General features: G+C 40.5%; 4 protein-coding genes and 1 long non-coding RNA gene across 10 annotated transcripts; 2 read left to right on the top strand and 3 right to left on the bottom strand.

Annotated features, from left to right (window-relative positions):
• Positions 1–275: 275 nt before the first annotated feature.
• nompB (intraflagellar transport protein 88-like protein nompB) lies at positions 276–4,186 on the bottom strand. The gene is made up of 8 exons (XM_064690886.1): positions 4,073–4,186; positions 3,803–4,002; positions 3,506–3,746; positions 2,336–3,062; positions 1,665–1,864; positions 669–1,590; positions 550–608; positions 276–458 (listed from the first exon to the last, which is right to left on the bottom strand). The coding sequence occupies exons 1-8, from the start codon at positions 4,184–4,186 to the stop codon at positions 306–308; spliced, it is 2,616 nt and encodes an 871-aa protein (XP_064546956.1). The 3' UTR covers positions 276–305.
• Positions 4,187–6,220: 2,034 nt separating this feature from the next.
• LOC135434304 (uncharacterized) lies at positions 6,221–9,337 on the bottom strand. 3 transcript variants are annotated; one of them, XR_010437215.1, is made up of 5 exons: positions 9,081–9,337; positions 8,306–9,024; positions 8,033–8,167; positions 6,379–6,523; positions 6,221–6,318 (listed from the first exon to the last, which is right to left on the bottom strand). It is a non-coding gene; the product is annotated as an uncharacterized LOC135434304 (long non-coding RNA). The 3 variants fall into 3 exon arrangements; XR_010437214.1 differs by having other exon boundaries at positions 8,306–9,292; XR_010437216.1 differs by lacking the exons at positions 8,033–8,167; positions 8,306–9,024; positions 9,081–9,337 and adding an exon at positions 7,681–7,747.
• Positions 9,338–9,494: 157 nt separating this feature from the next.
• On the top strand, positions 9,495–10,678 carry LOC135434300 (uncharacterized). Of its 2 annotated transcripts, none has more exons than XM_064690838.1 (2): positions 9,495–10,319; positions 10,378–10,678. In XM_064690838.1, the coding sequence occupies exons 1-2, from the start codon at positions 9,564–9,566 to the stop codon at positions 10,399–10,401; spliced, it is 780 nt and encodes a 259-aa protein (XP_064546908.1). In that variant the 5' UTR covers positions 9,495–9,563; the 3' UTR covers positions 10,402–10,678. The 2 variants fall into 2 exon arrangements, with proteins under 2 accessions (XP_064546908.1, XP_064546909.1); XM_064690839.1 differs by having other exon boundaries at positions 10,407–10,678.
• Positions 10,679–12,062: 1,384 nt separating this feature from the next.
• Positions 12,063–19,122, bottom strand: Kua. 3 transcript variants are annotated; one of them, XM_064690836.1, is made up of 7 exons: positions 18,978–19,099; positions 18,320–18,456; positions 14,655–14,904; positions 14,017–14,228; positions 13,743–13,961; positions 13,250–13,419; positions 12,063–13,187 (listed from the first exon to the last, which is right to left on the bottom strand). In XM_064690836.1, exons 3-7 carry the CDS (start codon positions 14,899–14,901, stop codon positions 13,097–13,099), a joined length of 939 nt encoding a protein of 312 aa, XP_064546906.1. In that variant the 5' UTR covers positions 14,902–14,904; positions 18,320–18,456; positions 18,978–19,099; the 3' UTR covers positions 12,063–13,096. The 3 variants fall into 3 exon arrangements, with proteins under 3 accessions (XP_064546906.1, XP_064546904.1, XP_064546907.1); XM_064690834.1 differs by lacking the exon at positions 18,978–19,099 and adding an exon at positions 18,673–18,815; XM_064690837.1 differs by lacking the exon at positions 18,320–18,456 and having other exon boundaries at positions 18,978–19,122.
• Positions 19,123–19,223: 101 nt separating this feature from the next.
• Positions 19,224–20,022, top strand: mRpS18B (mitochondrial ribosomal protein S18B). The gene is made up of 2 exons (XM_064690840.1): positions 19,224–19,571; positions 19,632–20,022. The coding sequence occupies exons 1-2, from the start codon at positions 19,291–19,293 to the stop codon at positions 19,960–19,962; spliced, it is 612 nt and encodes a 203-aa protein (XP_064546910.1). The 5' UTR covers positions 19,224–19,290; the 3' UTR covers positions 19,963–20,022.
• Positions 20,023–20,207: the final 185 nt, after the last annotated feature.

Raw genomic sequence — 20,207 nt, forward strand, 5'->3', positions numbered from 1 at the left:
GCAGTGTACAAACTCAACTGTGTTTCCAATTGGAGTGTGCTCAAACTGTACGTATGAAAAACTGCTTGCGACGGGCAGTTGAACTGCTTGCACGTTAACGTGCCCCAATTTATAAATTGAGTCGTCGTTCGCAACGAATAATTATTGAAAACTATATTATTTATAAAACATTAATATTTGGAAAATTAACAATAATTACAATCATTCCCAATAGTTTTAAGTGCCGAGCGGCTGTTGTATTTAAGAGATCTTTCACTTCATTTATCACTTAGTTTGTATTTACTGTTCATACAATTGGAACATTATTAAATGGGCAATAAGCTGTCGGCATTCATTTCCGCATCGTCATCGGAGTCGTTGCTCTGCTGTGCACGATGCATGCCGGTGCGAGGACGTTCGGCCGGTGGGCCCAGAGGATCCACATACTGTTTGACTAGGAAAACGGATGAAATACGGATCTGCATGAGCTTTAGGTTGCAGCTTACCCGAGTAGGAGTTGCCGTTTTGCAGGAACTGATCGCCATTGTAGCCCGCCCGTGAGTTGGAAACGAGTGTTGCAGAGATATCGCTGTTCTCCTGTAGACGCTCCTCGTTCGATGGACGCACTGCTGCGGACGAGGAGGAAGATGTGATCAGCTTCAGCCATTTTTGATTTACGGATTACTCACTTTTCAAACGACTGCTGCCCCTGCCGGAGGTGGCCGAGGAGAGGCGCTGCTGCTGATAGAGCTGTTCGTTCTGTCGTTCCTGCTGCTGCTTGTGCAGTCTGGCATACTCCTGGCCATAGCGTTCGTGCAGCTCGCTCATGCCCAGCGATTTGGTCACCTGCATCAGGGCGCGCACACAGGTCAGGTTGTCCGGAAAGCGGGCATATATCTTCTCGAACATGCCCAGATATTGCTTTGGCGGCAGATACGAGTTGCGAAAGCAGCTGGCAATGCGCAGCATCAGATTCGGATCATTGGGATCCGCCAGCACCGCCCGCTCATAGTAATACAGCGCCTTCTCCGTGGCCTGCAGCTTGATGTAGTAGGAGCCAATGGAGCTGGCAATGCTGATGTCGCTCATGTTGATGCGATAGGCCTCGTTATAGTACTGATTGGCCTCCTGATGATCCTGTCGCTGCTCGTACATGCTGCCCACCTTCTCGAACAGGCGCGAGTCGATGTCGGCGGCCGAGATGCCCAGCACCTGCAGATAGGCCTGGAGTGCGCCCGGCGAGGCGCTGGACTTGAAGCCGCCGGCAGAGGCGTTGCTCAGACGCCGCTCCTGCAGCTTGGCCAGCTGGTAATAGACATGGCTGTGCTGCACCGAATGCGGCTGCATGAGCTGCGCCTTCAGCAGCTCGAACTGCTCCTCGGCCAGCTCGAAATCCTGCTGCTGCAGCGCCAGCAGACCTAAATTGTAGTTGGCCTCAAAGCTTTCGGGGTCCAACTGTAAGGCACGCTGCAATCGCTCCTTAGCTGAGCTCAGATTCTGACTCCGCATATCCACAATGCTGGCATTGACCAGCGCCAAGACGCTCGTCTGCAGTGCTCCCAGCTCCTGCAGCTGGTTGAGGCAGTGTGTGGCCATCTCCAGGTTGCCCAGCTGCAAGTTATCGCCAAGTCAAACAGTTAAGGATTACAGGAGGAGCAGGAGCAGGAGGAGGGTTCCGGACTCACATTGATGTAGATGAAGCTGAGATTGGTCAGCGCACTGGCCGTCATGGAGCTCTCGCTTTTGCGGTCGTACATTTGCAGCGTTTCGATTGCCTGGTTGACATCGTTCTGGCGCAGATAGACGAGCGCCTTGTTCAGCTCCAGCTCGTTGGCCAGCCAGGACAGATTCGATGTCCGTATCACCTCAATGCACCAGTTGTAGCCTGTGTGTGGACCAATGTAAATATAAATGGATACTAGACTAGAATAATACATTTTCTTTTTCTTAGATTCCTCTAACTTCGCTTTAGTCTTGCTGCCTGCGAGAGTCCGAGCCCAATTCGTAGGTATATAGATAAGTTAAAGCTCTGCAAATTTTAACTCCTATCGAAATTTACTTCTATCTTAAGTTTGGACAAAGATGACGGCCCTGTCAAATATCATAAGAGGAATGGAAGACTTTCAAGGATGATAATGTTCTAGAGGATACCCAACAAAGCAAGCTCAGAAATTGCAAAAGTAAGATCAATTTTAAACCTAATTTTGTTTAATTCAGGGAATGTTCTCTTAGATCCTTAAGTCTTAGCCTTATATCTTATATCAAGTTTGCTTTAGATTATTTTCGTATTCGCATAGTCAGCACTCCCTAGACTCCCCATTAACATAGTTTACCCGCCGTTAGACCACAAACTCACCATCATTGTAGTTCTCCTCGATCAGCGGGGATATCAGATCGACAATCATTGTAATGGAACGCTTCTCCGTGTTGCGCCTTTGCTTTGTATAAATGGCCAGCTCGTCAGTTTTGAGGGCCTGCAGGACGTAGCGATTTTTGGCATTCGCAGAGCTCTTGTTGGGCTCGGTCACCTGCTCGTAGGAGCTGTTGCCCTCTGCATCGATAATGGCCACCTCGGCTGCCTGGTTGCCGGCAGCTGGCACCTGATCCGCGCCCGTTTGTCCGGCCTGTTCCGCCTGCTGCTGCAAGCGTATTATATTATTCTCGTTCTCCAAGTCGCGCTCGGTTTCGACGGGCTGCACATCGCACAGGCTGCGGAAGGTGCTCTTGATTTTCTCCACATCGCCCATGGCATAGTAGCAGAGCAGCAGGTGGATGCCGCTGCGAATGTCCGCGCGTTCTGACATGATAAACTCAAAACTGGACGCAGCATCCGCATACTGGCCCATCCGCACAAATAATACTCCAATATTCTCGGTGATTTTCAAGCGCAACTGCTTCAGCGTGCTCGGCACCGAATCCAGTGCCATGCGATACATTTTGATGGCCTTTTTGTGCATCCCCATCTTGAAGTAGATGTTGCCCATGTTTAACTTCAGTTGATTCACATGCGGAAACATTTTGTTCTTGGTCATGATGTTGTACGTGTTCAGGGCCTCGATGTGCATGTCATTGTGCTCGTATTGCTCGGCCAGATTGAAGAATACCTTAAAGAAATTTAGCTTAGAGACCTGGTAGAAAAAATACCTCGCACTCTATAATATTTAGCATTCCGAAGCAAGCAGTGGAACCTATAAGCCGCATTCATGAAAATTGCATAGAAGGGCAGTAATTTTTTAAATGCCAAGAATTTTCTTTTCAAATCAACCAGACAACAGAACGCTAACATCAGGAACTATTTATGTTATATTTAAATGCTCATTCTTAAAAAGTTCGTACCTCCGAGTAGAAATTCTAAGGCTTATCTAAAACCTGAACATCATTTTTAGAAATAGTTCTCTTCCCTTTGCATGCCTAAAGAATATTCTAAAAATTTTAGAACGATCTGATCAGAAAAGTTTCTCCCTTTAACCTTTGCATATATCAAAGTAGCTAGAGGCTGGCTTTCTTGAACTTCTTGAACTCTTACCGCATAGGTCAAGTCAAAGTTGTGAAAAACATTTTCGCCCTGTTTATCCTGTTCATGATGCAGTATGCGATCCAACGAAGATGCATCCTTTGCCTTGTTCAGAGCCTCGGCCAGCGCGGACTTCACTTCCGTAACGGACGAACCATTTGTGCGATTCGCGGAACTGCGCGCCGCCAGCACGATTGAGGACTCCAAAAGTTTGACGATTTTGACCTCCATATTCTTGTACTTGATCTGGGGACTATTTGAAAATAATTGTAAAGGATTTGGAAAGCAGTTAAGGTCGGATCTACGCACTTAACCTCCTTGGCCGCGTCGACGGCGGCATTGGCCGAGGACAGCGTCTGCTGTTTGACCTTCTCCAGAAAGAATTGATCGAACCGCTGACCCGCCGAGCCGCTCGTGCTGGCCGCATAGCCCACGGCCCGCACCGCTGTCGAGGGTCTGGCCAGCGCCGTCTTGTCGCCGCCCGTGCGACTGCTAACCAGATTGCCCCGCTGAAAACCCGCAAACAAATCTCCCTGAAATCTCCGCTCTTAATCAATTTTGCATCTGTTTTGCACCTACCGAAAAGAGCTGCGAGGTGGGCGGCCTGCCAGCGGCTGTGGGGGGCGGCGGCGGTGCCGTTGCGATCTCCATCGTGCTGGCAGCTCTTTTGTCTTCCGCTTGCGTATCACTCATGCTCTATTGCGACTTTCTTGTTATTATTAATTTTCGTGTGGAATTTACATAACAAAATTCTACGAAAATAACATTTGTTATGATTAGTCGTTGCCTAGGCAATTGGCCTGCCGGTTTGTTGTGGACATTGCCGTTGCCAAGGACCCACCTGCCAAAGGGTTGCATAAACGATAGGTTTTTACGATGTTTGCTTATTGTGATTGATATATTTTGTTAAATAACAAAGAAAGTATCAACCATTTTTTATTAATTATGAGCCCATATATGCAACATCACTATCCCAAACTGAATTTCGTAAATTTGATTTAGTTAAATCAATTCTTCGAATTCCGAGCGATTCCTTGCATTATTGGGTGCCTCTTCAGAGGAACTCTAAGGAACTCTAATTTAAATTAAAAAATTTGCATTCTTTATTTGACACATTTAGTCAGCATCGCATCGTGGCACAACTAACCATTAAAAACTCGCTGCTGAGCAGAATCTTCCGCCCGCTTGAAGGAGCAAGGTTTTATGCCCGCAGCAAATTAGTAACACAGAAATGCAAGAACGCACAGCCGACGAAATGAACGGCGCTCAGAAAAAAAAGCAAGCAGACGACCGTGAAAGAAATTCGTACACAAGCAATTAATTGTTGGACCAATCAGCGATGAGCAACTCCAAGAATTCGCATGAGCGCACGCACACATATGCATAAGTAGATCACGCTCTCGTGAGAGGGCAACGCCAAATATTGAGAGATTATCTTGAGCATCGCGCTCACACAAATTTTGGCTGTTTGTTGTTGTTCCTTACAATAATTTCTTTCATATGAATTCATCATGCTCTGTTATCTGTGAATCGTTGCATGTTTAATATGCAGATCTCATGAGAAACGCAATATTTTGGGTAAAATTCAGTTTTATAGTTATATGTTAGAATTAGAAGTATGTTAATAACACTCGCTTCTATATACTTTCACGAGTTCAAAAAGGCATGTCTCTCTAATATTATATTTTATTTACCTGAGATATGTTAATTTATGCTAATGCTGCAATTATGCTTCACTTCTTATTTTACTTATTTTATTTGAATATACTCTTATCGTTTCAGATGGAAGAATTCGATATACGTAAGGCTGCAATCTATTCAATAGATTTCCACGGGTCCAAAAGCCATAAGGATCGGAATTCAGCTACCCGAGATATGGCTATATTAAGTTTTGAAAAAAATAAAATAAAATATGGTAGCTGTTAAGGATTTTGTATTTTTCAGCCGAACCCCGATGGTTACCAGATGACAAATATATCCTTGATTTTATCTTATCATTAATATAGTCCTGGTGAACCTAAATAGCCGAATAGTTGCAAAATGCGCAAGAATATGGTCGGAGAATATGCATGATTTTTCTTTCAGCTACCCCTAATAGCTTCGTTCCTTGGTGGATCCTAGTTGACTGCCATATCCTTGGTTATATCATACCATCGATATAGTCCTTTGGAACCTAGAGGACCTGGAATGGTCCAAAAACATATATGCTTTTTCTTGGTTGGCCGAATTTGCCCCTTACGGGTATGCAATGAATTTTTGTTTAAAGATTTTTTAAAGATTTTCGTCTACCAGTTGGGCATTTCTGTTCGCCTGGTATTTTTGCCAAATTTTCGTTCAAATCTAACGCCCCCTTATAGCAGCAGCTGTTAACAGTAGTATGTTAACTAACATATATTTAACAGCGAACTGGTAAATAACAGTTGCTTAACAGTGGACTGTTAAGAAACTTGCAAGTCATCATTTTTGCAAAATAAATTCTGTGCATCTACCTGCTAGGCATTTCTGTTCGCCTGGTATTTCTGTGAAATTTTAGTACAAATCTGGCGACCCAACCGCCGATGACGTCATTTTGTAGTACCTTGCCACCTGGGATAAAAGCCCTTGGAAGTAAAAACACAGCGATTTTCTTTTATATATTTTAAATTATTGATTTATTCTTGTAAACATTTATAAATTTGTTGTTTCTTGAATATAATTTTTTACTTAAAATTTAACATCATCATTTATTTCTTAATTCTGGTTGTATTTGGGGTAAATCGAGTCTGATCCTGGAAAAGATTGCCTAGATGTCCTTAGAATCGATCGCAGTCTTTGAATTCGTCTATCTGAAACGATAAAATCACATTTAAATAAAGGCAAATTAATTCCAGAAAAAAGGACATAACTCCGCCGTATCCTTGCAGATTTTCAAAGGACATGCTGCGTTATGGTCGTGAGGACCAACTGCATCGATCTGCATCAAAACATTATGGGGTCATCTAAGAAACATGGACTTGGTAAAATTTCAGTCGCGGGGCGAACGAAAATGCACTGAAAACACACAATTTCAATAAAAACGCAATATCTCTAAAACTACAAGGACGATCTGGATGTCCTTTGGCCAGTTGATAGCCCTGTTTACAAAATTGTCCTTAATTTTCTGCTGTTTCAAGGACTATTGTCCTTTGGGTTGTATATTCGTTAATGGCAGGTCAAGGACTATCTACAAGCCAAATCCCATCCCGATAGTCCTTCAAATGGCAAAGTTAGTCCGGAATTTTTCGATTTTGGCCGATTTTCTGACTAACCCCCTAGGAGAAATTGAGGTGAAATTTTTTGTCGAATCCTGGAAATCCTTGGATGCCAATCGATAGTCCTGCTCCCCACGAGCTCAAAAATGTATATCGTTACGATATCCTTAAGGATATGACCGAGTTATGGTTATAAATGGGATGTCCTTTTAGTAAAAGTAGCCATATATTGGAAACCACAAGGACGATCTCGATATCCTTTGGCTTCTTGGTAGTCCTGGATCATAAGAGTTGTTTGACACAGGACTCGTCAGGATACGCAAGGTTATGGCTGAATTATAGGCTGTTTTTTTTTATAAACAAATGTCTTATTTTTCTCAGCTCTTTTAAGGACTTTCGTCCTTTTTTTTTTAAATTCTAAATTGGCAGGTTAGGGACTATTGGTTGGCTGAAGGACATCAGGATTGACTTTTAAATGGTGATGTTATGGATGATTTTGTGGTTAATGTCCTTTTAAGAAAAAATAGCCATAACTCGGCCATATCCTTGTGAATTTTCAAAAGTATTAATTGTTTAGGATCTTAAGGACCCACAGCACCGATCTGCATTTAAGAATTAGACAAATTTTAGTCGCGAGCTTGAAGGAGACGATTTCAATGTCCTTTGGATAGTTAATAACTATTCTTTCGAATTGCTTACATTTTCAGCTTGAGAAACGTCTTTACGAGAGTCCTTGAGTGGGCCAAGTTATGGAATTAGGGACATGGGTGAGTTATGGCTACTTTTCTTAAAAGGTCGTTTACCAAATTCACAATATCCTTACTAATTTGCCACAAGAGGGCATCTCTTAAGATTAATATAAAAAAAGAGCCCGAGAAGAGCTTAGCTAATATGTATATCCCTACGTGGTCGGGTTCACCCAATTTGAACAATCTTATTAATAATTATATTACTTACATTCAACATATTGTTTGTTGGATAAATACAACACATAATAGGGAAATAGTGGGCATCAGATGAGACATTGAACCATGGCAGCAGCAGTAGCAGAAGCGTCAGCACAGGATCTCCAACGTAGCTCACAGCTCGTGGCCTCATCTACGCCGCGAGCTGGGTCCTCTTTAGGCCGTGGTGGAATTGTGAATACGCCCAGATAAAGATAGAAGATACCAAAATCTTCCCGAGTGCTGGAACTCAAAAAACATACGGCACGCCAGACAAATCCAAAACGCCAACGTGTAGTCCAAAATCGCCTGAAACTGTAAGATAATTTAATATACTCTAAATGCCCTTTGACTGACGCTCTTACCTTGTATCTCAGCGAGCTGCTTGGTGTGGTGTTAATGCAGGCAAAGCTAAAGATTCCATCCTGTTCGCAGGTTTAAAGGAAGAATTATTGAGTACCCAAGTAGGCGCAGACCTTCGCTATATCCGCGCCGTAGTCCTAGAGTGGAAGAACAGAGAAAAGCGTGAATTATATTTAGAACATAATACGATAAACATTTATATATAAACATAGGGGACCGCTGGAAGCACCTGAATAAAACGAGAACTATATTTTGTAAAGCCAATCAATATTTACCCGAAAAATACCTTTAAACGACTATAACTTGCAATATAAAAACACATCATATTGACCATTGAAGCTAAACTAATAAAGAATGCGAAGCAACTGTGCAAGGCAGACGAAAAAGCGGCGCACAGAAAATTCAGCAAGCAAACGAACGAACACAAGAGGAATTCGTTTTTACAGCATAAGCCCATACACTCATGCATAAATAGATAACGAACAAGCAGACACACCTACAAACAAGTGTAGGCAGACAGAATCGCAAAATATTTATGTATGTACATATGCATATGTATGTGTGCTTGTGCGATATTTACGAATGCATTGACACACAAGGTAGACGAAAAACGGCGCACAGAAAACAGAGAAGGCGAACGATTTGAAGCAGAATTCACTTCTTTGTGCATACACTTACTTGTGTGTGTGTGTGTGTGTGTGTGCATGCCTTCGCGTTATCTACGTGCGATCACACGATATTTTTGTTGCTTAACGCTTATTGGTCCAAGCAAGAATTTCTTTCCTTTTATTCTCATCTACTTGCTCCCATTTCTGAGCGTCGTTTACTTCGTCAGCTCTGCGCTCTCGCAACCTTAATACTGTGTTACTTTGACCCCAGCGGCAACTGCCGCAAAAGAAGATGAGAATGAGTTCTGGGTGTTGCCGGACGTGATTGCGAAGTCATAGATATCGCATCCAAATGTGAGTAAGTACTAAAGCTCAACACTTTGCCTCTAAAAAAAAAAGGATTTTTAATTTTAATTTTTGGGGAATGCGAGAATCTGCATACCAAATTTGGTTACTCTAAGTATTATAAGCTCCGAAATATGTTTTAAAAGCGCATTTTGATATCGATTTTGATAGATTTTGTGCAAACGAACCAATTATAGATGATTCGGAATACACTCAAACTGCGCTGGCAATACAATGACACGTTCGACTTTAAGTCTCTGAAGTGGGAGATGCTTTATACGGCTCAATACCTTTATACCCATTATTTACCCATTTTAATTGGGTTTCGAGTTACATGATATAAAAAGAACTAGTTTAAGTTCTGCTTTATAATATATAACAATAAAATAAATAAAATAATTATATAATATATAATAGTTGGCAAGTTGAGTTAGGGAAATACCTGAAAGCAGGATGTATCCGGCTAGGTCACAGTTTTTTTTTTAAGGCCTGTAAGCGGATTTATATTGTAGTTGCCGCAGTAGCCTTTGAAAACTATGCTCTTCACAAACTCTGTGGCAGGCTCTTCGTTGTTGTCGACATGAATCCCAATTGCCAGACGGACATCAACAGTGCCGAGTGCCAGAGATGGATGAGGGAGGTGTGCGCCCATTGCAGGGAGCTGTTCGCCAGGGAAGCGACCGACAAGTGGGCCGCCTGGTGGCACGATGCGACGCCAGCCTTGTTCAAGGATGTGCCGGAGATGACCGTCTATGACTGCAACAAGCTGAAGCATTTGCTGGAGCTGGAGGTGGCTGCCCTAAAGCCACCAGAGCTACCAATGCAATTTCCAGAGTTCACGTGGTGGCAAAAGGCATTATTGATCTCCGTTTACGTTGGCATTCTTGTGCTGATGCTGCTGATGTGTCGCTATTGGAGAAGGGGCCGTCGTGTCAGGGTGCAGCACATGGACGAGGAGAAGGCAGGTCCGCAGCGGCCGATTAATAAAACGCCTCCAGCATCTGAACAACAGACACAAGCGCCTTCGCCGCCGCCGCCGGCGTCGCATCCGCAGCACGACGACGTACAAAAGACCAACAAATCAAGGCACACCTTTAAGGCCTGGATGCGTCACAGATGCCGTCCAATCTTCGTCCACAACGAGGCTACACTGCGCCGTCAGCAGGCCAAGTACAAGGCGAGCGAGTCTATTAGGGAGGCCCACACTCAGCAGAACATTGAGAAATGGACGAGAGCACGCGAGAAATTCGAAAAGAGGCGCCAGGAAAGCATTAACAGCTTGGATATGGATAGCAAGCGGAAGGACACACAACATTTAGATGAGACTCAACACAAAGTAAGGCCTAATAGTTCTTTAAAAAAAACTAGTATTAAATATTATTTATTATAAATAGCATTTTATTGCAATTTATTTGTGACTTAGTAACTCTGAGATGGACAAGGTGACCCAGAGTCGAAAGAAAAAAGCCCAGCCGAAGATTTGCCCAGATTAGGACATGACAAAGCACGAGATGTTTCAGAACTGGGAAACACATGGACATTACTGATAAACAAACAAACATATATATATATTTATTTGAATTCATTTGAATCGAAATCTGCCTTCAGTTTGTTGAAACCCTCAATTCATACTAGCTAAAAATAAAAATAATCGAATTGAATTCTGATAGCAATTCCATAAATAGATCAAATAAATGTGTTTTCATTTATATTTCTACACGATTAAAAATATCACAGTTATCATCGCAATCATTTGGACGTGACTGTACTTTGCTGAACTTATTTTGCATGCAGCTGGCATCTCTCAACTGCCAAACAGCTGCTTGTCCAGTTCTAGTGTTGTACAACTTTGCAATGATTTAAATGTACTTCCTGTCTAGTGTGCGCAACAGCAACAATCAGTTGGCTACGTCTTTCAAGTTATTATTTGATATATATATTTTTAAAGCGTTTGAGTAAAAGCATTTTTCAATTTTAAAAAGTGTACTCAATTTGCATTTGGAACGAAAGCATGTGTGACAAAATAGTGGCTTTTTGTGGGCAAACAAAAAGTTAACAGTCAAAAATGCAGGTTATGTGTTGGGGACACCGCTTGCGCGGAAGTTATTTACATAAAAAAAATATTTAAGCAAACAAATACCTTTATCCTTTTAAAATACATTTTTAGCATGTCAGTGCGTTCTGTCTCTTCCTGCTGCCTTCGTAATACCCATTGCAAATATGCGAGAAAACGCACCGAAGTGCACCACGTGGTTTCAGTGCCTTTGTATCTAGTACAGCTGTAAAAGTTCAACTGCCTTTTTGTATTCCGGAACATCCGTGCAAATTGTTTTTCGTATTACTTTTTTTAATTTTGTTGAACGGGAAACAATTTGTGCAGATTGCCCGGGGAAAGCAACCTAAAATAAAATCATATACATATATTTAAAACAATAATTGTCTAATAATGAAAGCAGTAAATGGAAATCTTAAAATTATATCTTACCTTTCCAAGTTGATTTCACAGCACTGGGACTCGAGGTACTTGACTCTCAGTATCGTATAACAGGCTCTGTGCTGATGAGGAACTTGGAAAGAAAAAAATATAATTAATTATTTCATTTGCACAAAAATTTAACCAATAAAAGACCATGTACTACTTACTATAAATATTTCGATGTCTGATCAGTTGTGTAGTGTGGCGTTTTACTGACGTGCTACGATACCAACTGGCCAGAAGATCGAGATAGAACACAACAAAATGTAGTTTTAAAACTAAGTTTATGATTAAGTAAACTAAAAACAAGTGATATTAAGTAGGAATAAAGCCTAGCTAATTATAGACAGCATCAAGCATTAATTATTTTCACACGTGTTAAAGCTTGGTGCAGTCTGTAATTAGTTAGGGGTTTAACGATTCCATCATTATGTCTAGCAAAACAAAATATAAATTTGCCAAGTATGCAGCACGTTGATGTTGTTCTCGTTGTCACAACGAATTGCATACATGACATATTTTGTTAATGTGAATTCTGCTTATGAACATAAAATACTAATAGCACTAATACTATGACATTAACAATTAAAACTACTCTTTAAATCAGCTTAGTTCCTGTTGTTTTTAATCACAATTAATATTGCTCACTTAGAATTAGTTTGTTATGCAAAACATGTTTCAGCACTCCAAGACATTGCTAGGCGCGTTAAATGATATATAAGTACATCTAAAAAGTATTTTTGGTTTACAAAAAGTACAAATTTAGCTGCTTAGGCTTATAATACACATATCTAGCCTGGCTTTTGGTTTATATAATTTAATAACAGAATTGTTCTATTTGTCTTTTTTTTTTGTTTTTGTTTTTTGTTGGATTTAATACTAAACTTTCAAAAATGTGCGCACTAAAAACGTTGCTTAGCTTCTTTAAAAATAGTTCACTGTCTTTTGGTTTTGTTAATATAATTACATATACACATATATTAATGATTTGTTTGTAAGGCAAAATTGTAAGTCACTTTTTTGATTGCATACAGCGCCTAATTTATAATGTATATAGATCTTAATTTATATAAATAAATTTATACTTATGGGCTTTAAAGCTGTTGAAATGTATTAAAAAGGATGTTTTTTTTTTTAGGATTTGGTATCAAAATCGTTGCCATATTTAAGCTATTTGTGTCTTTGTAAAGTTTTTAAAAAAGTTTCGTAAACAGTTTAAACAAGCTTGTGCCTGTGCTAGTTGTACATACATATAACATATTGTCTATATGTATATAAGGCTCACTCGTAGTATATAATTGTAATAGTTTATGAGTACCGAGATCAATGCGTGTGCAAGTCTATAAACAAATACATAATTAACAATTCGCAAACATATTTTACTTAACTGAATTATTGGTAACAAACTTTATCAACTAATAACTATGTAATTTTCTTTCTTTCTATTTCAGTGGTCAGACACTTCAATATAAATTATAAAAGCTTATAATATTTTTCGATGTGGAAAATGAAAATAATTGTTGTTACGAGTGCCCTTTGTTGCTCTCTTTTTGGTTATATCCGTTCGTTCTAACAATTGGCAAGCTCTGCTAACGCTGCTTGGTCCAGGTTCTATATACAGTCGCAGGACAGCATAGCTATGTGAGTTTCTTGGCCCATTTCAAATCATCGTCGCGCGGCTTCAGGCCCGTAAAACGTTCTATAATAAACTCAAAGGTTGACCAAAATCTACAATAAAAAGATGCATTATTTATTATATGAATTGGACAACTATTTGCAGCTTCTCGAACCTAAGCTGCTCCAGTGGCCAATTCAGCCAGCCGGTGGTAATGCAAAAGTACGTCTCATGCGGCGCCACATGATGAATGCGATGATGTTTGCGCGGCAGAATAATGTGACAGCTCTGCAGCAACAGCACCCACCTTGGCAGGCCCCAGTACGTGTGCGACCATTTGTGTATCTAAACAGAGAAAAATAGGTTATTCTCAAAAGTTGAAAACCATGTAAGTTGTGCTGCTTATTTAAATATTTCAGTTTAGTTGGTTAATTCTCTAACCGAAAACTAGGCCTAGGGGTTTCTTTTAATGATCACAATTCTGTTAAATTTACAAGTAACATAGTGTTTGTAACATAAATTGATGTAAAATAAATGTTAACTACTTACAGCTGTTAAGCTTAACATACAATAGTTTACATTTCTTAGATAACACCTTTTGAATTGGAAAATAATCTTATTAAACAAATAATCGTACGTCTCTTTCGACAGCATTAGCTCACACCCACCTGATTTGTCATAGCCACAAAGATGGAGCATAGGAATACATAGGCTATCCAGCCGAAATTCTGCTGTATTTCGCACGGTGACTTCACATAAAAATAGTGCGCCAGGTAGCCGAGTATGGGTATGCCCACCATGAAGTTATCGCCATTCGTCTCAATGAAATCGTGACGTGTTATCGACGTCGGATCCAAATGGTGCTCGCGAAAAGGACGCAAAAAGTTCTAGAAATCGATTCCAAATATAAATATTAAGGTCCAGGTGCATTCTACTTCCTACCTTTCCAATTATGGGTAAATCCACCGAGCCCCATGTATCCGCTGCCCAATGCACCAGCCCGGAGGCAAAGTCTGCCGTTATGATGCCACACAAGGCGGAGATGAAGGTCACGCTGATTCGCTCCAAACGCAAGTGCTTCACAATTAGTGCTAAATTGATGATCATCAGGCCGATGCAGGTGTAAACACATATGATTTCCTGTGCACGTTTACCTGCATAAAGTGTTATACTCAAAGATAAGTTATCTGCAAATGCGACTTGGAAATAAAAGAGGTACTATATACTGGATTATCTGTTGTGCTAATTATGACTGTGGCGAAGAGCTGCTAATCAAATTGATATGCAGTTAGTATACCTGATTAAAATTGATTGCAGCTAATCTATTTTTACGATTGAGCGTTTTAGGGTAGACAGAAATAACCCAATAAAATGTTTCTCATAGAAATTATTGACTTTGTACTACCGTCTAAAATATTCCATTGCATTGATAAACAGTTACTTTAATACAACTGTTATATTATATAAACTGTCATACACATATATGCGTTATGTTAACTTGCAGATCAGTTTTTAAATAAACTAATAGGCGATATTTTTACAATTTAATAATTTGTTATAAAACTGTTATACTGTCTCACCTGGACTATAGAGGGATGCCAGCTCCTGTGCACCTTTGTTCTGTGGCCCCCAACGCGGAGCAGTCGCTGCTGCCGCTGGAATTGTGGTTGTTCTTGTTGTGCCCGTCGCTGCTGCCGCTTCATTTGCCGCCGCCGCCGCCGCCGCCTGCCCCTCCTCTTGATCCAATGCTGTGGGCGCTGAATTGCCATTGGGATCATCTTCATACATGGAATTGGCTAGAATTTCCTTATCGCTTTTAGACGTCATCGTCTAGAAAAAAGAAGGATATAAAGAAAACGAATTAGAGCGATTTTGACATGGACATTTACTTCTTAGCGACTGGTCCTGACTGACAGCGTGGCTTTCAAAGTCGCGCCGCTTCCAAGGACCTGGGGAAACTGTCAGCTGCTTCTTGCATTATTTAAAAGTTGGCTGGGAAAGCGCAGCCTGTTAAATATATTTAAATGCTCTTAAATTCGCCGCTGCTGCAGCTCGTGAATTTATAAAAGTCCGACACAGGCGCAAACACAAAGGTGACCAGAAGAGTCAGAGACTCGGCGAACACCCAACCATTGAGCTCTGCACATGTTGATGTCATTTACGTGGCCTGCATTGTCAGGGCACAGCGCACACCACCCTCTCCTGATCCTGCTCCGACTGTATGTCACGCAATATTTTGGAACCTATTCTCGGGCCCGTGGGCGGGAACTGAGTGAGTCGTCAGTTGTTGGGAGGCGCAGTTTAAAGGGACCTTAATTAGGCAAATTGGTATTTAAATTGTTGTGAAGGCTAACTTTGAGGCAGGCATATTTAACGGGTTATATGCATAGCAACATGCTTGTCAGCCTATTTTCCTTCTTATTTATTTCTATGGTCAGTGGAATTTTTTTGTTCCCTTTTCGACATTTTTGAATGACAAATGGATTTCAACACGAAATGCTAGCGTCGTGTATGTATGTATATAAGACAATAAATAATTGGAAATTAGATAATTACTTATAACCATAGATTAAATATTCTTAATAGAAAAAGGCAGCTTACCAGTTTTTGTTCGCTTTGAGCTCGACTCAAGCTAACTTCAAATGCCATTAGCTAGACAGAGTCAACTATATGTGTGCACATGTGTGTGATACATGCGCCATATAAAGGCTGACTGCTACAGGTGTCTGCTGCCCGCGTGTGGATGTGTGTGTGTGTGTGTGTGCGTGTGGTTGCGCGCAAGTGTTGGTACATAAAAGCTTTCTGATTGGCTCGTAGGAAGCATTTCGATTCTGGGATCAACAGCTTAAGGTGCCACTAACTCAACACCCTAGAAGGTACAAATTTGTTTAACGCAATCAATGTCGCAATGTTTTTCCATAATTACAAGTTTTTTTTTTTATATAAGTGCCATGTTGTTAAGTTTTGAGAGCTAGTCAAAGTGTCATTGTTGGGTACTCAATAAACTACTTCAATTAAAAGCGGCTATGAACAAGGTTCTCCACCAAAAAACAGCCTATCAATATGTAAGACATTTAAATAACACTTGAAATATTACAAGTGATAAGAGAAAGCTCGTCATCTCGATAAAAAGGAATTTGGCTAAATTTGCTTTTATCAATATTTAGTGGGCGCGAAACTCATAATTTCAAATTCGTTTGGCCTTAAATATTTATTGTTTTAAGCTACCTAACATACTTGTCTTGTACAAACCTTAAACTTCACTAAAAATGTAACTTTAATTTCCGTAAAATTTTGAAAGTGAGTAAACTTATCCCTCAACTAACCAAGTTTCTTTACAGGCTGTCTATTTTGTAAAATACCTTTCCAATAAACTGACGTAAGAATTATACTTGCGCCTTAATAAAAAAGTGTTCAAACATTTATCTATTACTATGTAAACATTAAGAAAAGTATGAATATGTAAATACATGTGAATAAAATAATGAGTTGGTTTCAACAAGTAAATAGTACCTTTAAATTCTTAAATAATTACTAGTTTTAGGTATTTTTTACTTTTTAGTTAGTTAGTTTTAATAGTAATTGTATGATGTAACAAAAAGTGTCGATCATGCAAAGCTCAAATGTTTCATATTAATTTTATCTTTCAGTCCTATTTATATAAAAGTTAAAGCAGCTGCTAGCCTGCTATCTATATCAGTTCGAGCAGAACTCATGTTGTCATCGTATACCCCACAGTTCCAGGTAATACAATCATAAAAAATAGTGTATGGGGTAGAAACGTGCGTGATCCCCTTAGTACAGAGCCCATTAATTGTAGGATTTCTACACAAGCTGACTATTATTAATGCATTAGCTGAACTCTTCCCCACCTGGAGTTCAGTTAATACCACATGCATACAAATTACTTTAATATTATATAGTGTTATTCTGCCGAAATTCCAGCTTTAACAAGGCCCATTATGTCCATTATTGACAAAACAATTTCTATTTCAATGTGTGTAGAAAAATCAAGAGTAAATAAACAGCGCTAATGATTGTGCTTATAGCAGGAAATGTCAAGCAAATTACACTTATGGAACTGTCCTGTTCGGAAATCGGGGCCGGTTTATTGAAAACGCATTAATTAAAACTGGCAACTGCTATTGATAAAGCACCCATGTTGACCAGAAGTACTACGTAAAAGAAACTGACAGGCAGGCGTGGGCATGGTTGTCAAACCCAGAGGTGAACACCGCCCCCACAAAGGTCATAAAAACAAAACCCATAATCGGATGGCTTGTAACGCCCGACAAGAGGCAAACATTTCCTTTTGACGTGCAAATAAATATAGTAGAAAAAAAAAACGAAAGAAAAACGTTGATTCAAATTTCAAAAATGAATGCGAGACTCTGTCAGGCGGAGTTGCTGGAACGCAGGAGGCCTGAAAGGTGAGCCCAAAATAAAAACGAATATGAACAGGTCGGTAACTAAATGTTAGCGACGGCGTCAACTCCCATGCTCTATAGGATATTCGCTGTTATTTATTGACAGGGTATATTAATTATCAAAGCCATAGATTAGAAAAGAACTGATTAACAGCATTATTAATTTACTTTATGTCGCCATAAATAAAACTATTCACCTTTATGAACAAACTTATATTAATTCAAAGCTCAAACTAAATTCAGCAGCTAACTAAAAAGTTTTCGATAACCTTCATCATAATCGAAATCAATTTAAAAATATGTAATTCGACAAACGAATAACGGCACGAGAGCAAAATACTCATTCACAATAGTTATAATGTGAAAAAAAAAACAGGGTGTTCGCTTAGCCGTTCAGCGGCTGACACATTTTACGGTTTGTTTGTTGCTTTAAGGCATAATAAAGGGGCCGCACAGCCAACAGGTACTAATTTAGAACAACGTTACGGGGATTTGCTGTGTGTTGTGGCAACGAAGGAAGTACAATTTATTACACGAAATGCGCGAAAAGTCACTCGAGAGTTTTGTGTGTTTTGGGGGCAAGAACTTGGACTGGCGCCTCAGTCGGGCACATCTCATTTTCAAAGTCAGCGCTTTGTCGTATTTATAGTTTTTATTTTTGTTAGCTTTTCGCAATTGATAAGAACTGTTGATGGCTTTGCTTTTGCATACTCTGCACTCACCTAACTATTTATAAAAATGAAAACAACACAAAAAAAAAACACTCGCACACATACATGCACACACAGATACGCTCGCCGATTGAGCATTTGACTCACCTTTTGTGTGTGTGTTTGTGTTGCTGGCGTCGTCGGCAGGTGGCGACAGCGGGCGGCTAGTAATAGCAAACACAACGTTTTGCTGTTCTTATTGTCGTTTCTGTTTTTGTTGTTCTTGTTGCTAGTGGCAGAGGCACCTGCAAAGAGCAGAGCAGAGCACAGTCATGTGTGGGTTTTACTTAAAGCAATTAAATTTAAATGAATCGTCTAGTAATATTGATTAATATTAGAGTCGAAAATACATTTTATGCATGCGGAGCAGCAACAAAACACGCACACACAAATAGAACACACACACACACACACACCAAGGCGCAAGGGCGCACGCCATGAATTACGGCAGAACTACATACGTCAGTGACTGCTCCTTACTATGGGCAGAAAGTAAATAAAAGCTGGCTTTATGCACGTGATTTTATGTTGTCACAGGCTCGAAGACACACACCTACACGAAACGACCCGGAAAACCGACAATAACGATGACCGCAACTCGTCTGCAACTGCAGAGGCCACTTTGCACCAGTAAATACCGACAGCAACTAAACAGAATGCCAGCGGCAAGCAACTTTTCATTCATGCTGCTCTGTGTGCGAGTGTGTGTGTGTGTGAGATCGGTCAGCTTTTACCGTTATATTGTGATGAGTGGGCATATACTCACACTTAAATGCTGCACTTTTGCCGCCACAAGTAATGGTGGTGAGAAAGTTTTTTATGTTTGCCAAAAAATATAAATATAGATACACTTTACATTTTGACAGCAAATGCACATATAAGTGTTAAATATATTAACCAAACTAAGCGCAGCGCGTGTTATCGATTTGCGCATCGATTGCGCGAGATCTCATAGCAGCAAGCTTATTGGTAGGTGTAATTCAGTGTGACCTGTCTTGAGTTGTTAAAAACATAAACAGCTGGTTGTTACGTCGCCGCACGCATTTATAGCTGACAAAAAATTAGACTGCAACTAATTAATGAAAATGTTACCTTTAGCACGCGGCATTTACGGCAGCTTGGCACAAATAACCCGCAACAGTCGTCTGGCACTACACACGGCCAGCGTGGTGCGTAGCAAAGCAGAAGCGGCTGCAGAAAATGAGGCGCCTGCAGAAAACAGTGAAGCAGCTGCAGCAAATGCAGCGCCAGATCCCAAGGATCGCACAAACCAAATACCCGTAGAGACTTCCATACGTTACCTGAAAAGCGCCGCCTACAAAACAACCTACGGTGATGAATTTGTGTGGACACAATATCGGTATGCAGCATAAAAAATATTAATTATGAATGCTTAACCAAGTTTCCTTTTCCTTATCAGTCGCAACCACAAGGGCATGTATGCGCCGCGCAAGACGCGCAAAACCTGCATACGCCAGGGCAAAATAAGCACCGGTAATCCGTGTCCCATATGCCGTGACGAATATTTGGTGCTGGACTACCGCAACACGGAGCTTTTGCAGCAGTTCATCTCGCCGTTCAGCGGCCAAGTGTTAAGCTACTCCAAAACCGGCTTGTGCCAGAAGAGTCATCTGCGTCTAACGGTCGCCGTGGAGCAGGCACGCGACTGTGGTCTAATCACCTACGATGTGCCCTTCCGGGAGTACGACTACAGCGAGTACTATGGAAAGCAGGAGGAGCAGAAGTCATAAAAATTAAACATTAAAAGTTAAACTGATTAAAATTTGTACGGTTAAAATGCTAAAAAGAAACTTTTATTGAGGTTATGTTGTCAGCTGTTCCAACAGCTGTTTTTATACCCTGTAGTCCGTGAAATATAGTGTATATTGGGTCAGTGCAAATGTTCGCAAACTATAAGGGCTAGAGACATCATATTTGGTTTATATAAAAGAATATGATATTTGAATACATACCGTAAATATCAAAAGAGGAAGTT

Source organism: Drosophila montana, unplaced genomic scaffold (assembly GCF_035044405.1).
Source record: "Drosophila montana isolate Dmon_TW-CO22-7 unplaced genomic scaffold, ASM3504440v1 contig_3286_1, whole genome shotgun sequence".
In the NCBI taxonomy this organism is placed as follows: Eukaryota; Metazoa; Arthropoda; class Insecta; order Diptera; family Drosophilidae; genus Drosophila; species Drosophila montana.